Here is a 20,359-nt window from a genome sequence, read left to right as displayed (position 1 = left end):
AGAAAAAGGAAAAAAAAACAAAGGAATGGCGCTGAAGATAGTTGTTGGCTTGTTGCAGGTAGCAACTATTGCCTGAAAGTATAGGATTTCTTACACTAAAGAGCATTTCCTTATGCTGCTATGTTTTTGTGGCTAGACGATACTTTGCCACACAAAATGCCTCTACCTGTACAGCTTCAACCCAAAAGCATCTTTCAATACCCATATCAGACCTAGCATATCACATCTTGAAAGGGCGAGTTCATCTGTTCTACAAGCAGATAAAAGATACACCCATACACTGAAGACCATCAGTCGTATCCACCATACTCTGCAATCAGCCTTCGCAGGTGCTCCTGCCTCCGAACAGATTCCTCGTAACGATTTTCCAGGAAATCGACGTACCTCAACCTGGTTCCTCCTGGCATCACCTGCCTCTCCATTTCATACTCCTGCAGATTCCTCGGGTATTCCCGGGCAAAATGGTAGTGATCATCTCTTACTTCTGGATCCATAATATATCTCTCTTGACGCCAAGGCTGCTCCTGAGGTGCAGGGAAGCTACTTCTGGTTATTCCGCGCATTGGTGAAGGAGTGCCTGGCATGCCGATCACTGTCCCGATAGCGCCACGCTGGTAAGGATACCTCTCTATGCCACCAAAGTTATCTAGAAAACCTGGCTCTTGCCCATGAGCAATTCCGAGGGGGTAATGCTCTGGAGGAACTTGCCTGTGAGCTGCATTGACTTGTGAAGGGAAATGTGGCTGAGGATATGCTGGAACAAGCGGACGTGGGTGAAATGGCATGTCATGTTGGGCTTGGATTCCCAGTGAAGATGCATCGATCCTGTTCCGACGTGCCCTTTTCAGCCTCGTCAAATCTCTCATGAACATGAAAGTGCAGCAAGCACCTAGTTCAAAAGGTTGATCACACTTTGCACTGTCTCCTCTCTTTTGGTTGTAACCTGGGTAGTCCTCTTTTCTGAAATCAACTTTAGCAATCATTGTAAGAGAAGACTCATATGCTAGATGCTCGATACACCACCTGTCATATGGCAATCCTATCTTGTGGCTAACATGAATTTCACCATAGGGTCGAAGCAGGTGTCTTGCATTCTGAAAAAAACCCCATACCAACTCCCTGTGCAAACTAAAGGTCATAGCAAAAGGATGTAATAAGTTAGCAAGTTAACTAACTGCAATAATAAACCACCAGCTAACTACTTTACAGCCACTCATTAACCTACAGATGGAAAAGTCTTATGCTTACAAGTTAAAAGAATAATTTAATGCTGTAATTGAAATGCCTTTTGTTAGTAGAGATTAGATACAGAAAAGTTGTTAGAAAAGGAGTTCACTAGTGCAGCAAAAAGATGCTTATCCAAGGGTCCAGAAACCCAATTCAAAATGTTATTAGTTTATTCTTCCTGCACTAAAGGTTGCCAGAGGGGTCCACTTTTGGTTATTTGATACCCCTTCCGATTCTAAATATAAATCGTTTTAGGCTTCTTGACTCTTTCCTAAATGTAAGTCGTTTCGAAACTTCTAGGCACCTTTTCATCTTCTCTTCCATTGTTTTACCTTTTATCTTTTCCAATGCAGTATAAATGAAGGGCAACAAAGTGATTTGAGTTGTTTTCTTAATTATTGTGCAGAAGTCTAAAACCATTTATGCAGCACAGATAGCTATTAACTGTGTAATATAATATCTAACATCATGGCTATTCGTATTGCAATAATAATGAACGGTAATAAGGATGAACACAAAATCAAGTGACTGCAACAAAAGCAACAGAGGAAAAAAACTGAGAGAGGTAATACTTGATCATACGCAAATCATCCTCTTTTCCTTTGAATCCAGCATGAGGAAAATTGAAGATAATTCGATCAAACTGTCTCAGCTTCAGGCTGGTGTGATCCTTCATCCTTTTTGCATCGATGCCATGCAAAACAGTGGCCCCCATCCTTTTCAGCTCCATTATATTTGATTCTGCTTTGCTGTATTTGCCCCTCAGGTCCTCTGTTCACAAGTAATGCACAAATATTAGCATATTGCAGAGAAAATGGATAAACACAGCTAACAATTATCTATAATCTATCAATTGCCCTTCTTTCTCTAATTTAGAAGGAGTTCCACTATCAACACAATGTTATTAACTTGATTCGTTAGAAGAGTTTCCATTGAGTCTCTGCACCTATACTTTTCCTTTGGATTCTAATTCAAGAACCGCTTGTTTTCTTAAAACACGGATTTGGCTCAGGATTGCCCCTTTTAATCCAGGGTTTCTCTGAATTTGGAAGTTACTACTTACCAACAGTATTATAGGTTTGAGGTTGTAAGATATACAGGGGAAGTTTGATGCATGTGGAGGTCTCAAGTAAGAATTAGAAATGAAGCAAATAGGAAACATGGAGACTATTGAGAGTTAAAAAAAAATCTATAGAAACCGACAAACAGCCATCGTTACATGGAGACATGGAGTTAAATCAGGGTAACTCTGTGAGTTAGTTTTTTATTGTTGTGTGTTAAAGCTCTAACTGTGAATTCTGTCCTTTATCTTCTAAGGAAATCCTTTTCAGATCCTAAATTCTTTACTGGCTGTACTGACTCTTGAGTCAACCATATCATAACAAATTTGCTAAATATTGTAAGAACATATTGCCACGTTGAGCTTCAAAAAGCAAACTATAAGAAAGCAAAGAGGCGAGGCCATGCCAAACTGATGATCATCAAACCATCTCGCCCAAAATCATTGTCAAAAGACAACACTGGGTACCCAACCTAGTCGGCTAGGCCAATTGAACTGTACTACCAACAAGGTCCATAAATAGGTTGAGCTTAGCAAATTAGCAAATTTACATTGTTCAGGCCGACAGGTCCTATCAATGCAAAATGCAGAAAAAAAATGCTAAAGGTGGCAGTAATGCTTACTCAGCATGCATGTTCCTTCCATGACATACTACATGTTAGTAGTGAGAAACAATATGCCACAAATAGTCTCTCCGTATCAAAATAAATCCTTCACAGGATTTAGCTATAGCATTCCCAATCCCAGCATTCATGTATTGGAACAATTATTTATTTTCAATATATGCAGGAGAATAGTGTTCCATAAAGAGATCACATATAAATCATTAACGATACCAGTAGTAATATATCTGAATGTATATGTGATATTCCTTTCTCCTCATTTTGTGGCATTTTTAACACTCAAAATGAACCCCCTTTTTTAATATAACACCTTGATCTTAACAGGGTAAAATGCACCAGATCTATTTACCAAATTATCCTAGGATCTACAAAAATTGGCACATGGATTCATGCATGCACCCCCATTGTTTGTTCCATTTATGGATTCCCATATCCAAGGCGAGAAGAACCCTACCAAAATGCTAATTGCGCCCATAAAATCTGCACCATTATTGACGAGAAGCAGAGAGGAAGCACAGAGAGGGTCGAACCAATGGTGTCCAGCGAGGTGGCGACGAGGTTGTCGCCGGAGCCGAACGCGGTGGCGAGCGCCAGCGAGAAGGAGAAGTCCCCGTCCCCGACGGTGAGTATGCTCTGGAGGGAGGAGTAGTGCTTCAGCCACTTCACCCCCTCGTCGTCCTCCTCCCGCTCCGCCGCGGCGATCGCGTTAACCCCCTCCGCCACGGCCGCCGCCTCGTCGGCCACCGGAATCGCTTGAAGCGCCTCGCCCTTGACATCCGCAGCCGCGGCCACCGTGTTCCCCCCCGCTGCTGGTGCATGCGCCGCCTCGTTCTCGCCCGCTACCGCCGCCGCCGCCACCGTGTCCCCCTCCGTCGCTGCATGCGCCGCCCCCTTCGCGGCGACCACCATGTCCCCCTCCGCTGCAGGCGCCTCCCCCTTCGCCGCGGCCACCGTGTCCCCCTCCGCTGCAGGCGCCGCCGCATTCTCGTCCACCATCGCGGCGACCGTGCCCCCCTCCGCTGCATGCGCCGGCACCTCCTCCTCCCCGCACCCATTCGCCCCCGGCGCCGCCGCATTCGCCTCCCTCCCGTCGCCGTCGGCCACGATCGCCCGCACCACCACCTCCACCTCCTCCAGCGGCGGCTTCTCCTCACCCTCTGTCACCACCGCCGCAGCCGCCGCTGGCGAGAGCAGCGCGACCGCCGCCATGCGCGCGTGCGTGTGACACGATCGGCGTAGTGGAGTGGAGTTGGAGTGGGCTCGAGTACAAACAGTTTCCGCGCGTGAGGATGAGGAGGAGCAGGACGCGGCGGCGGAGGCGAGAGGATGCTTTTGACCTCCCGGAGGAAAAAACTCGCGGGATTCCCGAGGAAGGGGTGGGTCCCACATGCAGTGACACGAGGGCATGCACTAGTAGTATGAGCATCTACGTTTATACCGTGCTTTTATTAAAAAAATATGTTTTATTTATAAATTATTATTTGTTTGTAAATATGACGTAATTTATAAATAAATAGCAATTTATAAATAAAACTTATATTTAAAAAAAACAACGCACAAACGCAAGCGCTCACAACATGTGCACACTTACACCCTATAGATGTCTCGCTGTCGATGAGTACGTCGTCTATCACTGAAAGAATAATTAGCCGTAAATACGAGCACACTCATACCCTGTCCTTATGGGCCGTCGCCTGCCACTAAAAGAATAATTAGCCGCAAATACGAGCACCCTCACACCCTGTCTTTATGGGCGTCTTGTTGTTGACGGGTACATCGCCTATAACTGAAAGAATAATTAGCTGTAAATGCAAGCACTCATGATCTAGTGTTTTAACCGGGGGTAGGCTGATTCCACCACAAGAAACTTAATCAGTTGATCTACGCTCACTTCGCTCCAAATTTAAAAGCAAAAAAGCAAAATCAGTTGGATGGACTGGATTTTATATACATGTTCTTAGCGATCTATGAGCAAAGACTAAAAAATAAACTTCGATGAAAAAAAACCTCAAAATCAACTCTAAATTTAAGGTTAAAAATTTAAATTTTAGCTGATAAGTATAAGCATAAGCGAAAAGATGAGGAGGTGCGAGTGCAATCTTTTCGATAGATTTTGCATTTATTTTGATTTCTGAACACTTTTTTTTATTTTTTAAACGCGACGAGAGTACGTAAAACCCTCCAAATTGGAGTGCTTGTGTTTCAAAAAAAAAACCCGACTTAAATTTACATTAGTTAATACTACTACTGCTCGTGTTGGTTGTCGAGTAGTAGTAGTGCTCCCTCCCTATTGACTTTTTAATATATGTTTAACTATTTATCTTTATTAAAAATTTTATATAATTATCATTTATTTTTTATTAGGACTTAATTTATCATTAGATGTTTTAAGAATGACATAAATATTTTTTATTTATATAAAAGTTTTAAATAAGACGAATGATTAGATGTTGGTAAAAAAATCAAGTGCGTTATATATCAATTTATACTCGTGTTGATTTCTCAACGTGAGGCGGTGTAGCACAAACGCTGTTGCATCACGCCGTGCACTGGAGCACATACCAGTAGGTACACTCCACCCCCTCATTGTTTGTTTTGTAGCCAACCAAAATGGCACGTAAAAGAAAAAGGGAAAAAGCAGGAGAAACCAATGGGAGAGGTTGCGTGCAGGCAACGTTCACTCAGGGCCTTCAGGCTAGGAGAGTTTACCGGAGAACGTGCACGACCTGCACGGTGATGGACGGTCACGTCTCTCAGGTAAACAGCCTGCTTTTACGCTCATTTTCTAAATTTCATAGCCACATATTGTTATAATACGTATTACATCCGTCACAAAATATAAGAACTAGGAGAATAAAAATATTTTTCAGTACAACATATTTGGATACATTGTACTACTACAAAACAACATCACATCTGGTTATAGGTTCTTATATTTTGGATAGGATGAAATAAGAAATATATAACGGATAAATTTTCTCGGTTAGTGAATGTAGTAGCGAGGAATAAATACTAAAATATCCTCTCAATAGTAGGAAAGGAATGTGGAATGTAAAACGAAAGCGAGCGATAAATTTTAAGTATACCCTCTTCGTTTCAAAATAAGTTTGCTTTTTACCCACTTCAAGCATATCAATAAAAGTAAAAATACTATAATACCTCTACTTTATCAAATGATACTTATTTTAGAACAAATATCAAATGATACTTATTTTAGAACAAATAAGAGGAGTTAAAAATAAATAAGTTATTTTTTTATAGAGGGGGGACACCTAGAACTGTTGACACGTCGGCCTAGCGTGAAAAGAGCCGACCGATGAAAAACAACTTCAAAATAAATATAAAATATAAATCACTTTGTTTATTTTAAATTTTGTCTTGAAATAAACTATACTTTTCACAAATTAATACTTCAGTTTTAGCTACTACCTTCAACCCCTGTTTAGATTCGTAATAATGTCTCGTCTAATATTAGGTTGTTATATTTTAGAACAGATGTAGTATTCAATACGTACTAGCCCACAGATAATATTGTTCTTATTAACAATGGTTAACAATAATTACCATAAAATCAGAATAATCTACCATCCATCCTCCACAATCTATTGCGAACCGGGAGCTAGTAGCAGAGCTAGAAGTCATGAACTCATGATGCAACGGGGCATACCCTGCTGGGTGTTGAGTACTCCAGTACAGTATTCGCCGTGCGTCAAATTTGTAGGCCCTATATAAGGCTCTAAGCGAGACCTAAATCAAGTACCAAATATAGCTAAAATAATGTATATACCGCAGAGCAAATGCGATATATTAAGAATAGTATATTTTTTAACTCTTGTTTTGCATAATCAGAAACTGTCAAACTGGAAACGGAGAATGTTCGTTGTTTTTGTTGGCTTGCTGCCTAGTGCATTACTTGTTGGTTGCTTCCTAAGTTGCTATTCGCTGGTTGAATGAAAATGTGAAATTGGATAAGCCGGCTGGCGGCCTAGTGCTCGGAGGAGACAAGACGTTGAGACTCGAGACAAAATGAATAAGTCACAGATATGAAAACGAAAGAGAATGCAAAACACCGTGGGGCCTCAGGGCTCGAAGTTGAGAATACGAAGCGACACACACGCAAAGTCGCCACGCGGAGATATGGGCGGACTCGAACAGGGTTCTGGCGCTCTAGCCTCACACGAATACATGGGCCTTCTTCGGTTGGGTTGATTTTTTTAGGCCCTGGAAATTTGGAGGCCCTATACGATCGCACGGGCGCACGGCCCTGACAGTATTCCCTCTATAAAAAATGAATCGAGTATGAATCTGAACAACTGATCATCTAAATTCACCATTGGGAAGGAGAAAGTATTCAGCCTTTTTTTCAAAGGTGTACAGTAGACAGTAGTGGCAGGTCACAGTAGCAGCAAGCTGCTTCTGGAGTCGGACACGGGAGAGCAGCCATCTGCTCTCAGCACCAAGCAACACACACAGGAAGAGAGAGGGAATCAGTCCATGTAGGGAATGGAGCAACAATGCTTTCGGAAGGGCAGAGGGAAGAAGGCACACATCTTTTTTTTTTTCTGCTTCTGAAACAATTTCAAAATTCGTGAAATTATTTCAAAAATTCGAAGTTATACTCCATATGGGAGTATATGGCTGGCTCAGGATAAGATCAACAGGTACTACTGTACTCCTATTTGCTTGCATGAGAGCAAGTGTAATAGCAAGCAAGAAGGATAGGCACATATAGTATGTACTAGGAGAGAGACTTTTGGCTGTGTTCGATTGTTGGGATTGGAAACCATCCTCTTTGTACGGAAAACGGAGCGGTTCATTAGCACGTGATTAATTAAGTATTAGCTATTTTTGATTAATTTGATTTTTTCAGCAACTTTCATATAGAAACTTTTTTTTAAAAAAAACGCACCATTTAGCTGTTTGCAAAACGTGCACGTAGAAAACACGGGAGGGGTTTGGGAACTTATGCAACAAATGCAGCCAAAAAAAATTAAGGAGTGTTGGCTCTAAGATTGGACTAGCTATAAGTCCATATTATTAGAGTTAAATGAAGATAAATGAAAATAGTAAGGCTAACTATAAGCCCATATTCATCCAACTGAATGCCCAATCAATGCAACATACACATGCAAATCTTGGATCGCATATACGTTCTCTATAAAAAGAAAAACTAATTCTCAGGATTCACCTCTAGGATTGGACTTATTTTATGCCAGCAAGCAATATTTTATGCGACAGCAAGAATGTCAAGTAGTAGTAGAAATCAGTGTTTCAGTAGAACCAGCCCTCAGATTGGGCTTACAACTGTAGTAAAGCCAAGATAACCAGGGTTTTTTCAGTCCCAAACGGCACCTGCATTACAAAAAAGGAACTTGGCTGTTGTGGTCAGTCAGAGTTTTGAGACACAAAACGATCCTACCTGTACATTTTCGACATCATCCATCTAACACAGCACCTCTTGAAATGAAATGCCAAGTTCTTCTATCCTAGAGAAATGCTGATCCTTTTAGCACTTAGCAGGTCAAATTCTCAAAAAGATACACACCAAGTCACCAACCAACGATCATTGATCACCACCGTGTAGCGTGCAACGTAATCATAGTTTGCAGCCACTTCTCCTTCTCAGCAGGATCCCTGAAGAGATATTCCAGGAACTCGAAGTAATCCAAGCTGGTTCCTGCAGGCATTGTTTGTCCTCTCATCTCAAACTCCCTCCGCAGATTCATTTGGTGTTCCCTGGCAAGGTCGTAGCTGCTAACGCTTTGCAATGGCCTAAGAACAGGTTTCGGCTGCTCCTGAGGTGCAAAGAGACTGGTACTTATTCTGCCCATTTGTGGAGCAATGATGGACGCAATGGGCAAAAGATGAAGCGATGGCCTTACAATGTTGAGCATTGGGTGGATATTGCAATGCTGAAGAGAACAGGCAGCCGCTGTCCATAAGCCAACAAAATTGACAGGAAAACCCGGTTGATGGCTTTGAGCAATTCTGAGTGAGTATGGGTCGAAAGTTACTGGCATGTTAACTGCATTGACTGGTCGAAGCGGCTGAGATGGACTCCAGTCACTTGCCAATATTTCAGGATGGACATGGCTGCCTCCAAGGGATGGGATTGAACCAATCTTCTTTGAATGACATTTCTTCTGCTTCTTATGGTTTCTGATGGAGAATTTGAAAGTGCAACAAGGACCTAGAGGGAAAGGTTCGTCGCACCTTGGACCATCTCCTCTCTTGTGGTTATAACCAGGATAGTCTTCTATATGGAAATCAACTTTTTCTCAACCATAATAAGTGAAGATTCAGAGGCTAGTTTCTCGATCTCCCAGTTTTCATACACCTTTCCTCTCTTGTGACTAACATGGATTTCACCGGAAGGCCGAAGCAGGCATCTTGCATTGCGGAAGAATCCTCTGACCAGATCCTTGTGCAAGCTAACAGTCAGAGAAAATGGTTAATAAAAAGTTAACCAATAAACAGAATATCCAAAAGCAGCAGCCTGTTTAAGCATTACGACATTCTAAACAGGTTCCTGCCTTCACCAAATGCAACAAGAAGGCCATCAGCTAAAAAAATAATGACCATCATATATGAAAAGGTTATTTTGCTGGCCAGAGCCTCCCACACATCATAACTACAACCTAAGAGGCTAAGATCCATTCCAGTGTTTTTATGGTTTATGCTATTAGCAGTGAGCAAAACTGACTAGAATTAAACTTGGAAAAGAGAACTGCTTCCTAGAGATTATATCTAAAGCCATTTGCATCCGTGAATACTTCTTCTCAACAAAATCAACATAACAGCATAACTCCTTGTACTGCCGTACAAGACATATACACTTTCTCTATAACACAAATTGTGAAACGACTGATTCATATGGCAAACAACACAAGCTTCCTTGATCTAGGAACAATCAAACATTGACGGTAACAAAGATAATCATGACAAGAGGGATCACATACTTGATCATATGCATATCGCCCTCTTTTGCTTTGAATCCAGCATGAGGCAAATTAAAGACAATTCGATCAAACCGTCTCATCTTTAGGTCAGTGTGATGCTTCATTGTTTTTGCATCAACACCATGCAAAGTTGTGGCCCCCATCAATTTCAGTACCATTATATTTGACTCTGCATTGGCACACTTCCCCCTCAAAGCCTCTGGACAACAGGGTACTCACATGAAGTACAAATGAGCACAAAAATCAAACAATAAAGTCCCTTTTGGCATGTAATGTAAGCGGGTAAGCAGTGGCAGCTCAATGCATACATTTTTTTTAAAAAAAAAGAATTATGAAACATCCTATTCCTGATATATTTTCTCTGTTGAATAACAATGTTTTAACTGGTTCACATATGTTTCCATTTAGCCCCTTAGCGATTGCTTTGATGTCTGTACCTTAAAGCAAACTTGAAACAAAGATGATGATTAAACACAACATAATAATATCGTGCTGGCAGGCGCAAAAATGATATATGAAGGTAACATAGAGATTACACCTAAAAACTGATCAGAGAAACAGATAAATGGACGCTTGCGTCAAAAAAAATAAAATAAATGGACGCCATTACCAATATGAAATGATAATCCGACCTAGAACTTTTGAACCATACGGCTGTAAGTCACAATTTTATAGTGTTTGTGTTCCAACAACAACAGAGAGCAGAATACCTTGAAGATAGAAATAGTGTGCTCAATATGAGTGTTCCTTCAATAACATGCAACTCTAACAGTAGAGAACATTTTTCTTTATAATTATCCTCAGTAAAATGTACCAACTAGCAAAGCTTATTTCCAAAACCAAGAACACATGAAGGTATCCCACAAATAATTAACAGAATGAATACATTTCATAGAACCCCAAGTTTAACGGAAAACCCGGGTTCTTCTCAAGGAACCTAGGTTTTGGGGCAAAAGGTTTAGGACAACCCCATGTTTGTGGATGTCGACACATAAATTTCATACAGGTATACCCTAGTATTATCTAGCCTGCTAAAATTGTTATTCCTACGTTTGCACACGCACCAATTTAAGGTAAACTAAGTTCTTGATGGAGTAAAGTTCGCCTTCTTTTTTTTTTATCAGGCCAAAATCTCAAGGCATACAAGGCAAGAAAGGCATATCGCACTCATAGTAGTGTACTATCTTTTGAGTAAGATGGAAGAAGATCTGATGAGAATTGACAGTTTTCGTATGCAAGATGGAAAACAGATATGGGACACTCTAGAGAAGCATCTCCCAATGGATTTACCTAAGAATAAGTTCTAGTTTTAAATCCATTGCAATTTTTTCCTCTTCTTCTTTTTCGAGTTAGAATAAAAAGAAAAAAGAAAACAATTTTGCATCTTTGGGACAATCTATATTTTCGCGAAATGGATCATAATAAAATAGATTATAGGTATCTAGGGAAGATTCACTTGGAAGTAACTATTTCCTAGATACCTATGCACGGTACTTCACGATTGAATGAATCAAACTGAAAAATCCCTAAAAAAGACCTAAAGTTAAGGATTTTTCAATGGGTAATGTTGCTCCAATACCTAACCAAAGAGCTACTGCAGTACCGATTAAAAAAACGGTTGTAGCTACTGGGCGACGAAATGGATTTTGGAATTTATTGACATTCTCTAGAAAAGGTACTGTCAATATCCTACTAAGCGCGGAAAAATGGCGGCATCCGCAACAAAATCCGAATCAATTGAGTAAGGGGAAGTGAGAGGCTAGAGTTGAGAGAAGAAGCAATCGAAGATACCATAGGAATCAAGAGACGTGGAGACGAGGCTCTCGCCGGAGCAGAATGCGACGGCGAGCGCCCGCGAGAAGGAGAAATCCCCGTCGCCGACGACCAAGATGCTTTGCATCGAGGAGTAATGCTTCAGCCACTTCACCCCCTCCTCCTCCTCCTCTTCTTCATCGCCCCCATCCTCCTCCCCCTCCTCTTCATCCTCTCTCTCTTCCTCCGCTTCTTCCTCTTCCTCCACCTCCACCTCCACCTCCTCTTCTTCACTGATCGCCGACGCTCCATCCAATGCGCGCACCTCCTTCTTCCCGCCGGCGACCGCCGCCGCCGCGGCGTGCCCTACCTCCGGCGGCGCCACCGCCATGTGTGTCCGTTTCGTCGCCTCGTCCGCAACGCTAGTCCATGTCCATTGGTCAAGTCCAACCCATTTCAAACCAGCTCGACGCGTGGCGGAGGCTCCTGGATTTTTCACCCTTTGCTCCTTTTAAAAAGTTTATTTTACATATAAATCCTATAAAAAAAACTTATTCTTTTTCAGGGCGTCAACGTTTACCATTATATTAGATCACGGCGTCAATGAGACCCGGTTTAGTTTCTAAAATAAAAATTTTTCACTCTTCACATCGAATGTTGGACATATGTATGAAATATTAAATGTGGAAAAAAACAAATTACACAGTTCGACAGAAAATTACAGGATGAATTTTTATGCCTAATTGCACCATTATTTATTAATGTGGTGCTATAGTAAAAATTTACTAATAATAGATTAATTAGGCTTAATAAATTTGTCTTGCACTTATCTGACGGAATATGTAATTTATTTTATTATTATACTACGTTTAATACTTTAAATATGTGTCTGTATATGCGATGTTACGATCAAACTCAAAATTTTCGCCAGAAAAACCAGGCATGACACTAGCGTCTCGAAAAGATCGTATTCTGAATAAACTTTTTTAGGTAATAAAAATTTCTAAAATGATCAAAACGTGATAAATTCAGGGCGAGCCTCTGCCGCATGGGGTCCACTTGGCAGGAGGCTCACGGCACCATCACTGGGCCGGCACAAGTTGGGCCATATCGGAAATCGGGGCTAAACATGAGGCCCATTATTTATGGGCTGGACGGGGATTTGCGGCCAGGCCCATAATAGGTGGGCCTGAAGGGATTGCCACGTACGTGGGCCACAACTGGTGGGCCTACGTATTCTTGGTTTGGAGCTACTCCAGTTTGCTTTCACGATCTTTTGCTGCATATACTGCCATGTTTTCCTAGAATTTTAAAGACTGCTGTGCTGACCGAAATTTGTTATTTAGGATTTATTTATCTTGCACAATGCAATTTGTTCGTCAAGTCTGCTTAACACATTATCTGAAAAATAAATCTGCTTAACGACCAGCATTTGCTTCTGTCCAGCAAAGTCTTTCAAAAAAAAGTGCTTTAGCACTCAGCTGAACCCTCATATCCTTTTCAATATGTAACAAATGGAAGTAAACCTAACTAGTTGTAGTTAGTTATGCTCAATTGCTCATCACATTCCCTACTATGTATTTTCTTTCGATCGAATTACCATGACACTATTTCATATACTGCAATGCCTTCTTTTAAAATTTTATTTTGCGTGTAAACTGAACTTGTGAAATCTGAATTTTGCCCATGAAACTATGTTTTATTCTAATATATTGACGTGCAAACTTTTTGTGCGCTTGCGAAAAAAGAGTTTAGCTTCAATAGTAGAGCATGCAGAATGGCAACTCGGTTGGACAACAAAAGATCCAATCAATTATCACCTCACCTCGTCGGCGTGAGATGGACGTGTGACCTGTCTCCGAGAACGAGACGCACACAATGAGACACACACATGATCAGGAGCATGTCACCTGGCTCAGCCCCCATCAATCTGCATCATTCACAGACCATCAAATGATTGGGTATACAGATCATCGATCGCTTTGTTTGTTCATTTTTTTTCTGTTCGTGATCCGACAACGACGCCGCCTCATCCACAAATTCGAGATGTAATCTTCAGCAATCAGAATGCCCAGAGTTCTTCTACTGCTGCTAATGGCATTTCTTGGATTAATGTACAGTGGGGGAAAATTACACCTAAGTACAGAGTTGCTGCTGCTGATGATTTCTTGGCTAATCAACAGATTATGGGAGGGTAATTAACTAATTACTGCTCGCTAGTTTTTACTAAGCTTTGCAAAAATTTCAGACGGAGTAGTCGGTGACGGCGGCGAAGGAGCAGCTCGACACCGGCGATGCCGGCGTCGCGGTGACGGTGGTGGGCAATGACGGCGGCGGCGTGGGCTGCGGCGGCGGCGGTGGCTTGGCGTCGTCGCCGGCGGCGGACGGCGCGGGGCGCCGGATCTCCTTGAGCAGCGCGACGACGTCCTTCATGGCGGGGCGGTCGTCGGCGCGGCGCGCCACGCAGAGCGCGGCCACGGACATCGCCTGCCGCATCTCGTGCACGTCGGCGTCGGCGGCGGCGGCGGCGCCCCTGAGCCGCGCGTCGAGGAGCTCCGCGGCGTCGCGCTTCGCCTGCAGGTGGTCCCGCACCCACTGCACCAGGTGGGCCCCGCCTGGCAGCGTGGGGTCCAGCGGGTGCCGCCCCGTCAGCATCTCCAGCATCACCACGCCGAAGCTGTACACGTCGCTCTTCTCCGTGATCCGCTGCATCGACGCGTACTCTGAAAAAAAGAAAAAGAAATTCAGACAAAAAATTCAGAAAAATACATCGAAATAATGATGGATTTGTGAAAAAGCGCGGGAAATGTAACGAGAATTTTTGGTGTGATTTGGACCCCACCTGGTGCCATGTAGCCGTACGATCCGGCGATGCGCGGCGGCGCCGGCATGGCGGAGTCGAGCTTGGAGAGGACGCGGGCGAGGCCGAAGTCGGCGAGGTACGGCTCGTAGGCGGCGCCGAGGAGCACGTTCATGGCCTTGATGTCGCCGTGGAGGATGGCCGGGACGCAGTCGTGGTGGAGGTACGCCACGGCGTGGGCGACGCCGAGCGCGACGTCGTAGCGCGCGCCCCACTCGGAGTCGGAGGCGGGCGCGCCGCCCTTGCCGGCGGCGGCGCCGCCGCCGTGGAGGAGGCCGCTCAGGTTGCCGTTGGGGAGGTAGCCGTAGAACAGCAGCCTGGCGCCGCCGTTCGCCGCCCAGCCGAGGAGGCGCACTATGTTGCGGTGGCGGATGGAGCCCAGCGCGGCGATCTCGCTCCGGAACGCGGCGGTGGTCGTCTCGTCCGTCGACCACATCTTCTTGACGGCGAAGGTGTAGCCGTTGGGGGTGTCCACCTTGTACACCACGCCGGAGCTCCCGGTCCCGATCACGTTCGCCGACGTCAGCCCGCGCAGCACGTCGTCCATGGAGATGTCGAGCTTCTGGTACAGCGTCACCTCCCACGCGCCCTCGCCGTGGACGACCCTGCCGCCGCCACCGGCGCCGCCGCCACGGCGCATGCGGGCGAGCAGGTACGTGGCGGCGACCAGGAGCGCCGCGCTGACCGCGGCGAGGACGGACATGGCCACCTTCAGCGACGAGATGGCCCCGCGCCGGGAGGACTCGTCGGAGCCGTCCCCGACGATGAGGTGGCGGTTGCCGGCGAGGTCGCTGAGGGGAAGCCTCTGGAAGAACGGGGTGTCCGGGAGCTCGCCGGAGAAGGCATTGTAGGAGATGTTCAGCGTGACGAGATTCTGCAGCGCCGCCAGCGAGTCGAGGCCACCAGAGAGCTCGTTGTGCGACAGGTCGAGGCTGCCGAGCTTGTCAAGTCCGGCGAACTGCGACGGTATCTCGCCGGAGAGCCGGTTGCAGCTGAGGTTAAGCGAAATCTCCAACGACGGGAGCGTCCCGATCTCCGGCGGGATGCCGCCGGAGAACGCATTATCGCCGAGGTCAAGCAACTGGAGCTTCTGGCAAGAACCGATCTCCGGCGGTATCCCGCCGGCGAGCCGGTTCTTCCCCAAGTAAAGCTTCGTCAACTCCGGCATCAACCCGATGCTGGAGCTCAACGCGCCGGCGAGCTGGTTGTCGGAGACGTCGATGAGCTGGAGGCTACGCGGCAGCGTCTCCGGCAGCGAGCCGGAGAGAGCATTGGAGTGGAGGTCAAGGAACTCGAGGCTGCTGCACCCGGAGATCGCCGATGGCACGGCGCCGACGAGGTGGTTGTCGCTGATGTCGAGGAAGTTGAGGCTCTTCAGGCCGCCGATCTCCGCCGGGATCGTGCCGGAGAGGCGGTTGCCGCTGAGCCGGAGACGGTAGAGGTTGCCGCAGCCGCCGATCTCCGGCGGGATGGGCCCGGACAGCTCGTTGCTGATCAGCAGCAGCTTCGTCAAGTTCTGCAGGGCGAACAGCTGCTTCGGGATCACGCCGGTGAGGTTGTTGTACGAGAGGTCGACGGCCTGGAGGCTCGGGCACTCGGCGAGGCTCGCCGGAACGCCGCCGGTGAGACGATTCCTCCACGCGTAGAACAAGGTGAGGTTGCGCAGCCGCGGGAAGTCGACGGCGATCGCGCCGGTGAGCTGGTTGTTGTCGACCTCGACGTCGGTGAGCGACGTGCAGTTGGAGAGCTCCGGCGGGATGGCGCCGGTGAGCTGGTTCGTGCTGAGCTGGAGCTGCTGGAGATTGGGGAGGTCGCCGAGGGTGGCCGGGATGCTGCCGGTGAGGGAGTTGAGCGAGAGGTCGATGAGGGTGAGCTGCCTGCACCGGCCGAGCTCCGGTGGGATGGCGCCGACGAGCTGGTTCTGCCATAGGAGCAGCGTCTGGAGCTTGGCGAGGCGGCCGAGCTGCGGCGGGATGGGGCCGGAGAGGGAGTTCTGGTAGAGGTAGAGGCTGGTGAGCTCGGTGCAGTTGCCGATGGAGGCCGGGATGCGGCCGGAGAGGAGGGTGGTGTAGATGGCGATGGTCTGGATGCGGCTGAGCTGCCCGATCGTGTCCGGCAAGCTGCCGGACATGCCGGTCTCGGCGAGGCCGAGCATGGTGAGGTTGGCGCAGCCGCCGATCTCCGGCGGGAGCGGGCCCTTCAACCCCTGGTTCCCGCCGGCGCGGAGCACCTGCAGCCGCTTCAGGTTGCCGATGCTCGCCGGGATCGCGCCGCTCAGCTCGTTGTCGTAGAGCGTCAGGTAGGCGAGCGCGGTGAGGTTGCCGATGTCGTCGGGGATGGCGCCGCGGAGCGAGTTGGAGTTGAGGGACAGCGACTCGAGCTTGGACAGCCGGCAGAGCTCGGGCGGGATCGCGCCGGTGAGCTGGTTCTTGCTGACGTCAAGCGTGGCGAGCTCGCCGTATTCGCCGAGCTCCGGCGGGATCTCGCCGGTGAGGTTGGTGCCCGAGAGCACCAGCGTCCTCAGCGACCTCGCCAGCGGCAGCAGGCTCGCCGCCGGGAGCGGGCCCTGCAGGTCGACCGACGTGACGGTGACCCCCACGACGTCGCCCGTGCGCGCGTCGCACGACACGCCGAGCCACCGGCACGGCGTCGCGTCCGACGCCCGCCACGAGTCCAGCGCGCCGCCCGACGGCCGCAGCGACGCCTTCCATCGGAGCAGCGCCTGCCCCTGCTCGCTCACGCCGTGGCACGGCGACACCAGCAGCAGCGCGACGGCGACGGCGACGGACGCGAGCAGAAGCGCGTGCCTCGCTGCTGCTGCTGCTGCTGCGACGGGCGGCGGCGGCGGCGGCGGCATTGGCGGCGCGCGCCACGGCGAGGTGGACGGCGACGGCGAGGCGAGGGTGGCAATGCGGTGGATGTGTTGGTGATGTGGCGGCGGTGGCGTCTGCTGCTGCTAACTAAGCAAAGCCTTGGGATTGTAGAGGGGGAGACCCCATGATTTGTTTATACAGGAAAAGTTTAGGAGATCTGGATCCAAATGACCACTAATCAAGCTGCTAATGGCTAATGGCTACTGCAATTTTTTTTAAAAAAACATTATTTATTTGTATTTTTTTTGTACAAAGAACAGATTTGGTTGTTGCAGTGTTGGTGTGTGCACTAAGTATAGCACTGATCAGTCTGATGATCTCTGATCTGATCTTGGCTTGAGCAAAACAAAATAAAAATTGGTTATTGGAGGTTTTATTCAGAGGAGGATAATGCAAGTTATATTGATTTTTTAAGTGATGAGAAGCTGAAAGGAAGGTGGTGTGGTTGCTGCCATCATCTGCATTAGTACTACTGCACATGTTTATCCCAAGTTGGAGTACTTATTACTGCTGCCATTACAGTGTCTCTTGATTAGTTAATTAGCTACTATTCCTGTCTTGGAGATGAAAACATCTCTGGTTCTTTCTCGTGTTCTGTGAGAAAACAGGCTGCTAATTCTCTCGGTAATCCAACTTTTTATCCACTGTTTAGATGGAAGAGAGCATTTTCAGTGTCAGTTAAGTTAAACCTCGTTCCTTTGTGCTGCTGTGTTTTATGCTCCAGGGGTTGACAGTGGCTGTTACTGCTCTTTTAATCTTTTTTGCATGCATGCATGCATGCTTCTTTTCTGCGTGTAAACCTTCTGAATGTTTCAGTGTTGCTTTACGGCTCTATCTTTGCAAGACGGTGGTACTGAAGATTAACTACTAGTACTTTACAGTGACAGTGAGGTAAGTACAACTGTAAAAAAGTGCAAGTTGAATTGTAGTGCTGCCCCATTAGCGCTACACCAACAAGAAAATAAACATACTTACCTTACTGCCAATTCAGCATAAGTATTTTCTCTTCTTCAAAATTCATTTAGTTCTCTTGCTCAGAATTCCACCATAAAATATATGATTATGCTAGTATGTGACAATTTAGGTTACTTACTTTGACAAAACTAACTCATTTCACATGTACAAGATTTCAGTTAATGTTTAGGCGCTTCTTTAATTCAAAATTTCAAGTGCTTTTTCAGTTAATGTTCACCACCAATCCGTCCTCTGATCCGAAATTATTCTTTCTGCAGCTTCCTAATAGGTGTGTTCAGGTTCAGAAAGCATGCTCATGTCACATGGCTAAGTTTCTGAAAAAGAACACTAGGATGATACAAGAACAGGTAATCAGTCCTAATTACTTGCTGTGAACTCATCATGGGCGTCAGAGAGAGGCTTCCTGGTTAAATTAAAGCAGCAACGCAGAGGGGAATAAGAGAGGAACCTTATGTTGCACATGACAGTAAAGGGAGGTGAAGGTTAGTGCCATACTCATGTCAAAAAAAATTTAGCAACTTACCCATGTGAATAGTTGGCAAACCGCTGGAAAGTAACCTAGAAAGATTAGATGCTAGCTGATAAAAAAAACTGAAAAATTTTCAGCAAGAACATGTACATGTCTTTGAGTGGAAGGGACAATGAGGAATAAGATATTTAAGATAACATTTGTTCAGTTTAATACCCATTTGTCAAAATCCTTTACTTTTGTCATTAGTTAAATTGATCGGTCGATCTCGACCTAGCACCATCACTACGGCTGGTAGATCTCTGTGGGGTTTGAGTGATTACCATTTCAACATCAAAGTTACAACTTTATAATCCAAAGCACAATTCTTGAAAAAAAAAAGTTTTTTTCTCACCCCTGCTTGGTGGATCCAATTATTTCACCATCTTCTCTGCATTGTGGTTTCAATCAATTGCTGCACTTTTAACTATTTTTCTATCTGTTAATTTGAACCAAATTACACTTCGAAATTTCCTTGCGGATGGTTTTTACAAAACTGAAAAATTACAATCAAGAAGCAGCAGCAGCAACAACATAGCACATTGCCTGAAGTTCAAGTCAACTATTCGAATTAACTTTTTTTATGTTTCGTACCGATGTAAAGTATAAACAGATAAATAATTCTCACTAATCCACCATCACTCGCGCCTAACTTGAGGTTAGAATGCGGTCACATGGGTGATGAGGAGACATGTTAGGTGTCACACATGGTTGATAATGTTTGAGTAATATTGGAGATGGTAACAGCAGGGGAATATATATGAGGATGATTTCGATTCAGAATTCAGATCCCATCAAGGGTGTGAGGACAATACGGAGGCATATGCAGCACATGGTTAAGTTTAGGTGGACTTATCACCTGATTAACTAAGATAAAACCTGTACCTGTGACTGCGATGCAGTTCTTTCACAGCTAATTCTTCCGTTAGTTCTCTGACAAATTATGACATTTCTCAGGCCTGGTTGCAGTTGCCGCCAAGATCTGATCATATGCCGTCTGTTACTTCAACAACTTTTTTTTTCTAATTTCTTTTCACAGTTGCATCGAGCTTACGCGGATAGATCCAATCGGAGAATGCATCTGGATGCACTGTCAAAAGGTAATTAGAATTGATTGTCGGTTAAGAATATTCTGTCACCGAAAGGTTGAAACAGTTAAAAAAAATGTTGCTTCAGACATAATGCGTCTTTTTTACTTCAGTTTTCACATTCAGTCATTTCCTGTTTGCAAAAGGCAGTGCCTATGGAATGCTAGGAGTAGCCACCAAAATATTGAAGCATCTAGCTAAGCTAAGCTATTGTACATTGTTAAAGCTACTAATTCACTATTATATATAGCTATTTTAGTCACATTCTCCGAAATCAAAACAGTTAAGACATCTATGAACAGGGGGTAAAAATGAGTGTCTCACATTTTGTCACCTCTTTGAGGGTACCTACAATCATAGATCAAGAAAGCCAAATTACCACAAGCAATGCTCCTAGTCTCCTAGTGGTGGTTACTGGTAGTATGTGTTTTGTT

General features: G+C 45.6%; 3 protein-coding genes across 3 annotated transcripts; all 3 read right to left on the bottom strand.

Moving 5' to 3' along the window:
- Window positions 1-76: 76 nt before the first annotated feature.
- On the bottom strand, window positions 77-4,176 carry LOC127785382 (uncharacterized). Its single transcript, XM_052312817.1, has 3 exons — window positions 3,441-4,176; window positions 1,800-1,998; window positions 77-1,128 (listed from the first exon to the last, which is right to left on the bottom strand). Exons 1-3 carry the CDS (start codon window positions 4,117-4,119, stop codon window positions 291-293), a joined length of 1,716 nt encoding a protein of 571 aa, XP_052168777.1. The 5' UTR covers window positions 4,120-4,176; the 3' UTR covers window positions 77-290.
- A 3,953-nt stretch (window positions 4,177-8,129) lies between these two features.
- On the bottom strand, window positions 8,130-12,030 carry LOC127784043 (heavy metal-associated isoprenylated plant protein 41-like). Its single transcript, XM_052311223.1, is given in 4 exon segments — window positions 8,130-9,188; window positions 9,191-9,341; window positions 9,870-10,068; window positions 11,661-12,030. Coding segments are annotated over 4 exon segments (1,410 nt in total). The 5' UTR covers window positions 12,013-12,030; the 3' UTR covers window positions 8,130-8,480.
- A 1,560-nt stretch (window positions 12,031-13,590) lies between these two features.
- LOC127784094 (leucine-rich repeat receptor-like serine/threonine-protein kinase RGI4) lies at window positions 13,591-17,409 on the bottom strand. The gene is made up of 2 exons (XM_052311283.1): window positions 14,464-17,409; window positions 13,591-14,344 (listed from the first exon to the last, which is right to left on the bottom strand). The coding sequence occupies exons 1-2, from the start codon at window positions 17,336-17,338 to the stop codon at window positions 13,866-13,868; spliced, it is 3,354 nt and encodes a 1,117-aa protein (XP_052167243.1). The 5' UTR covers window positions 17,339-17,409; the 3' UTR covers window positions 13,591-13,865.
- Between the last annotated feature and the right edge of the window lie 2,950 nt (window positions 17,410-20,359).

Source organism: Oryza glaberrima, chromosome 9, assembly GCF_000147395.1.
Source record: "Oryza glaberrima chromosome 9, OglaRS2, whole genome shotgun sequence".
NCBI classification, from domain to species: Eukaryota; Viridiplantae; Streptophyta; class Magnoliopsida; order Poales; family Poaceae; genus Oryza; species Oryza glaberrima.
Note: the sequence above shows the minus strand (reverse complement) of the source record. Positions and strands in the feature narration are given on the sequence as shown.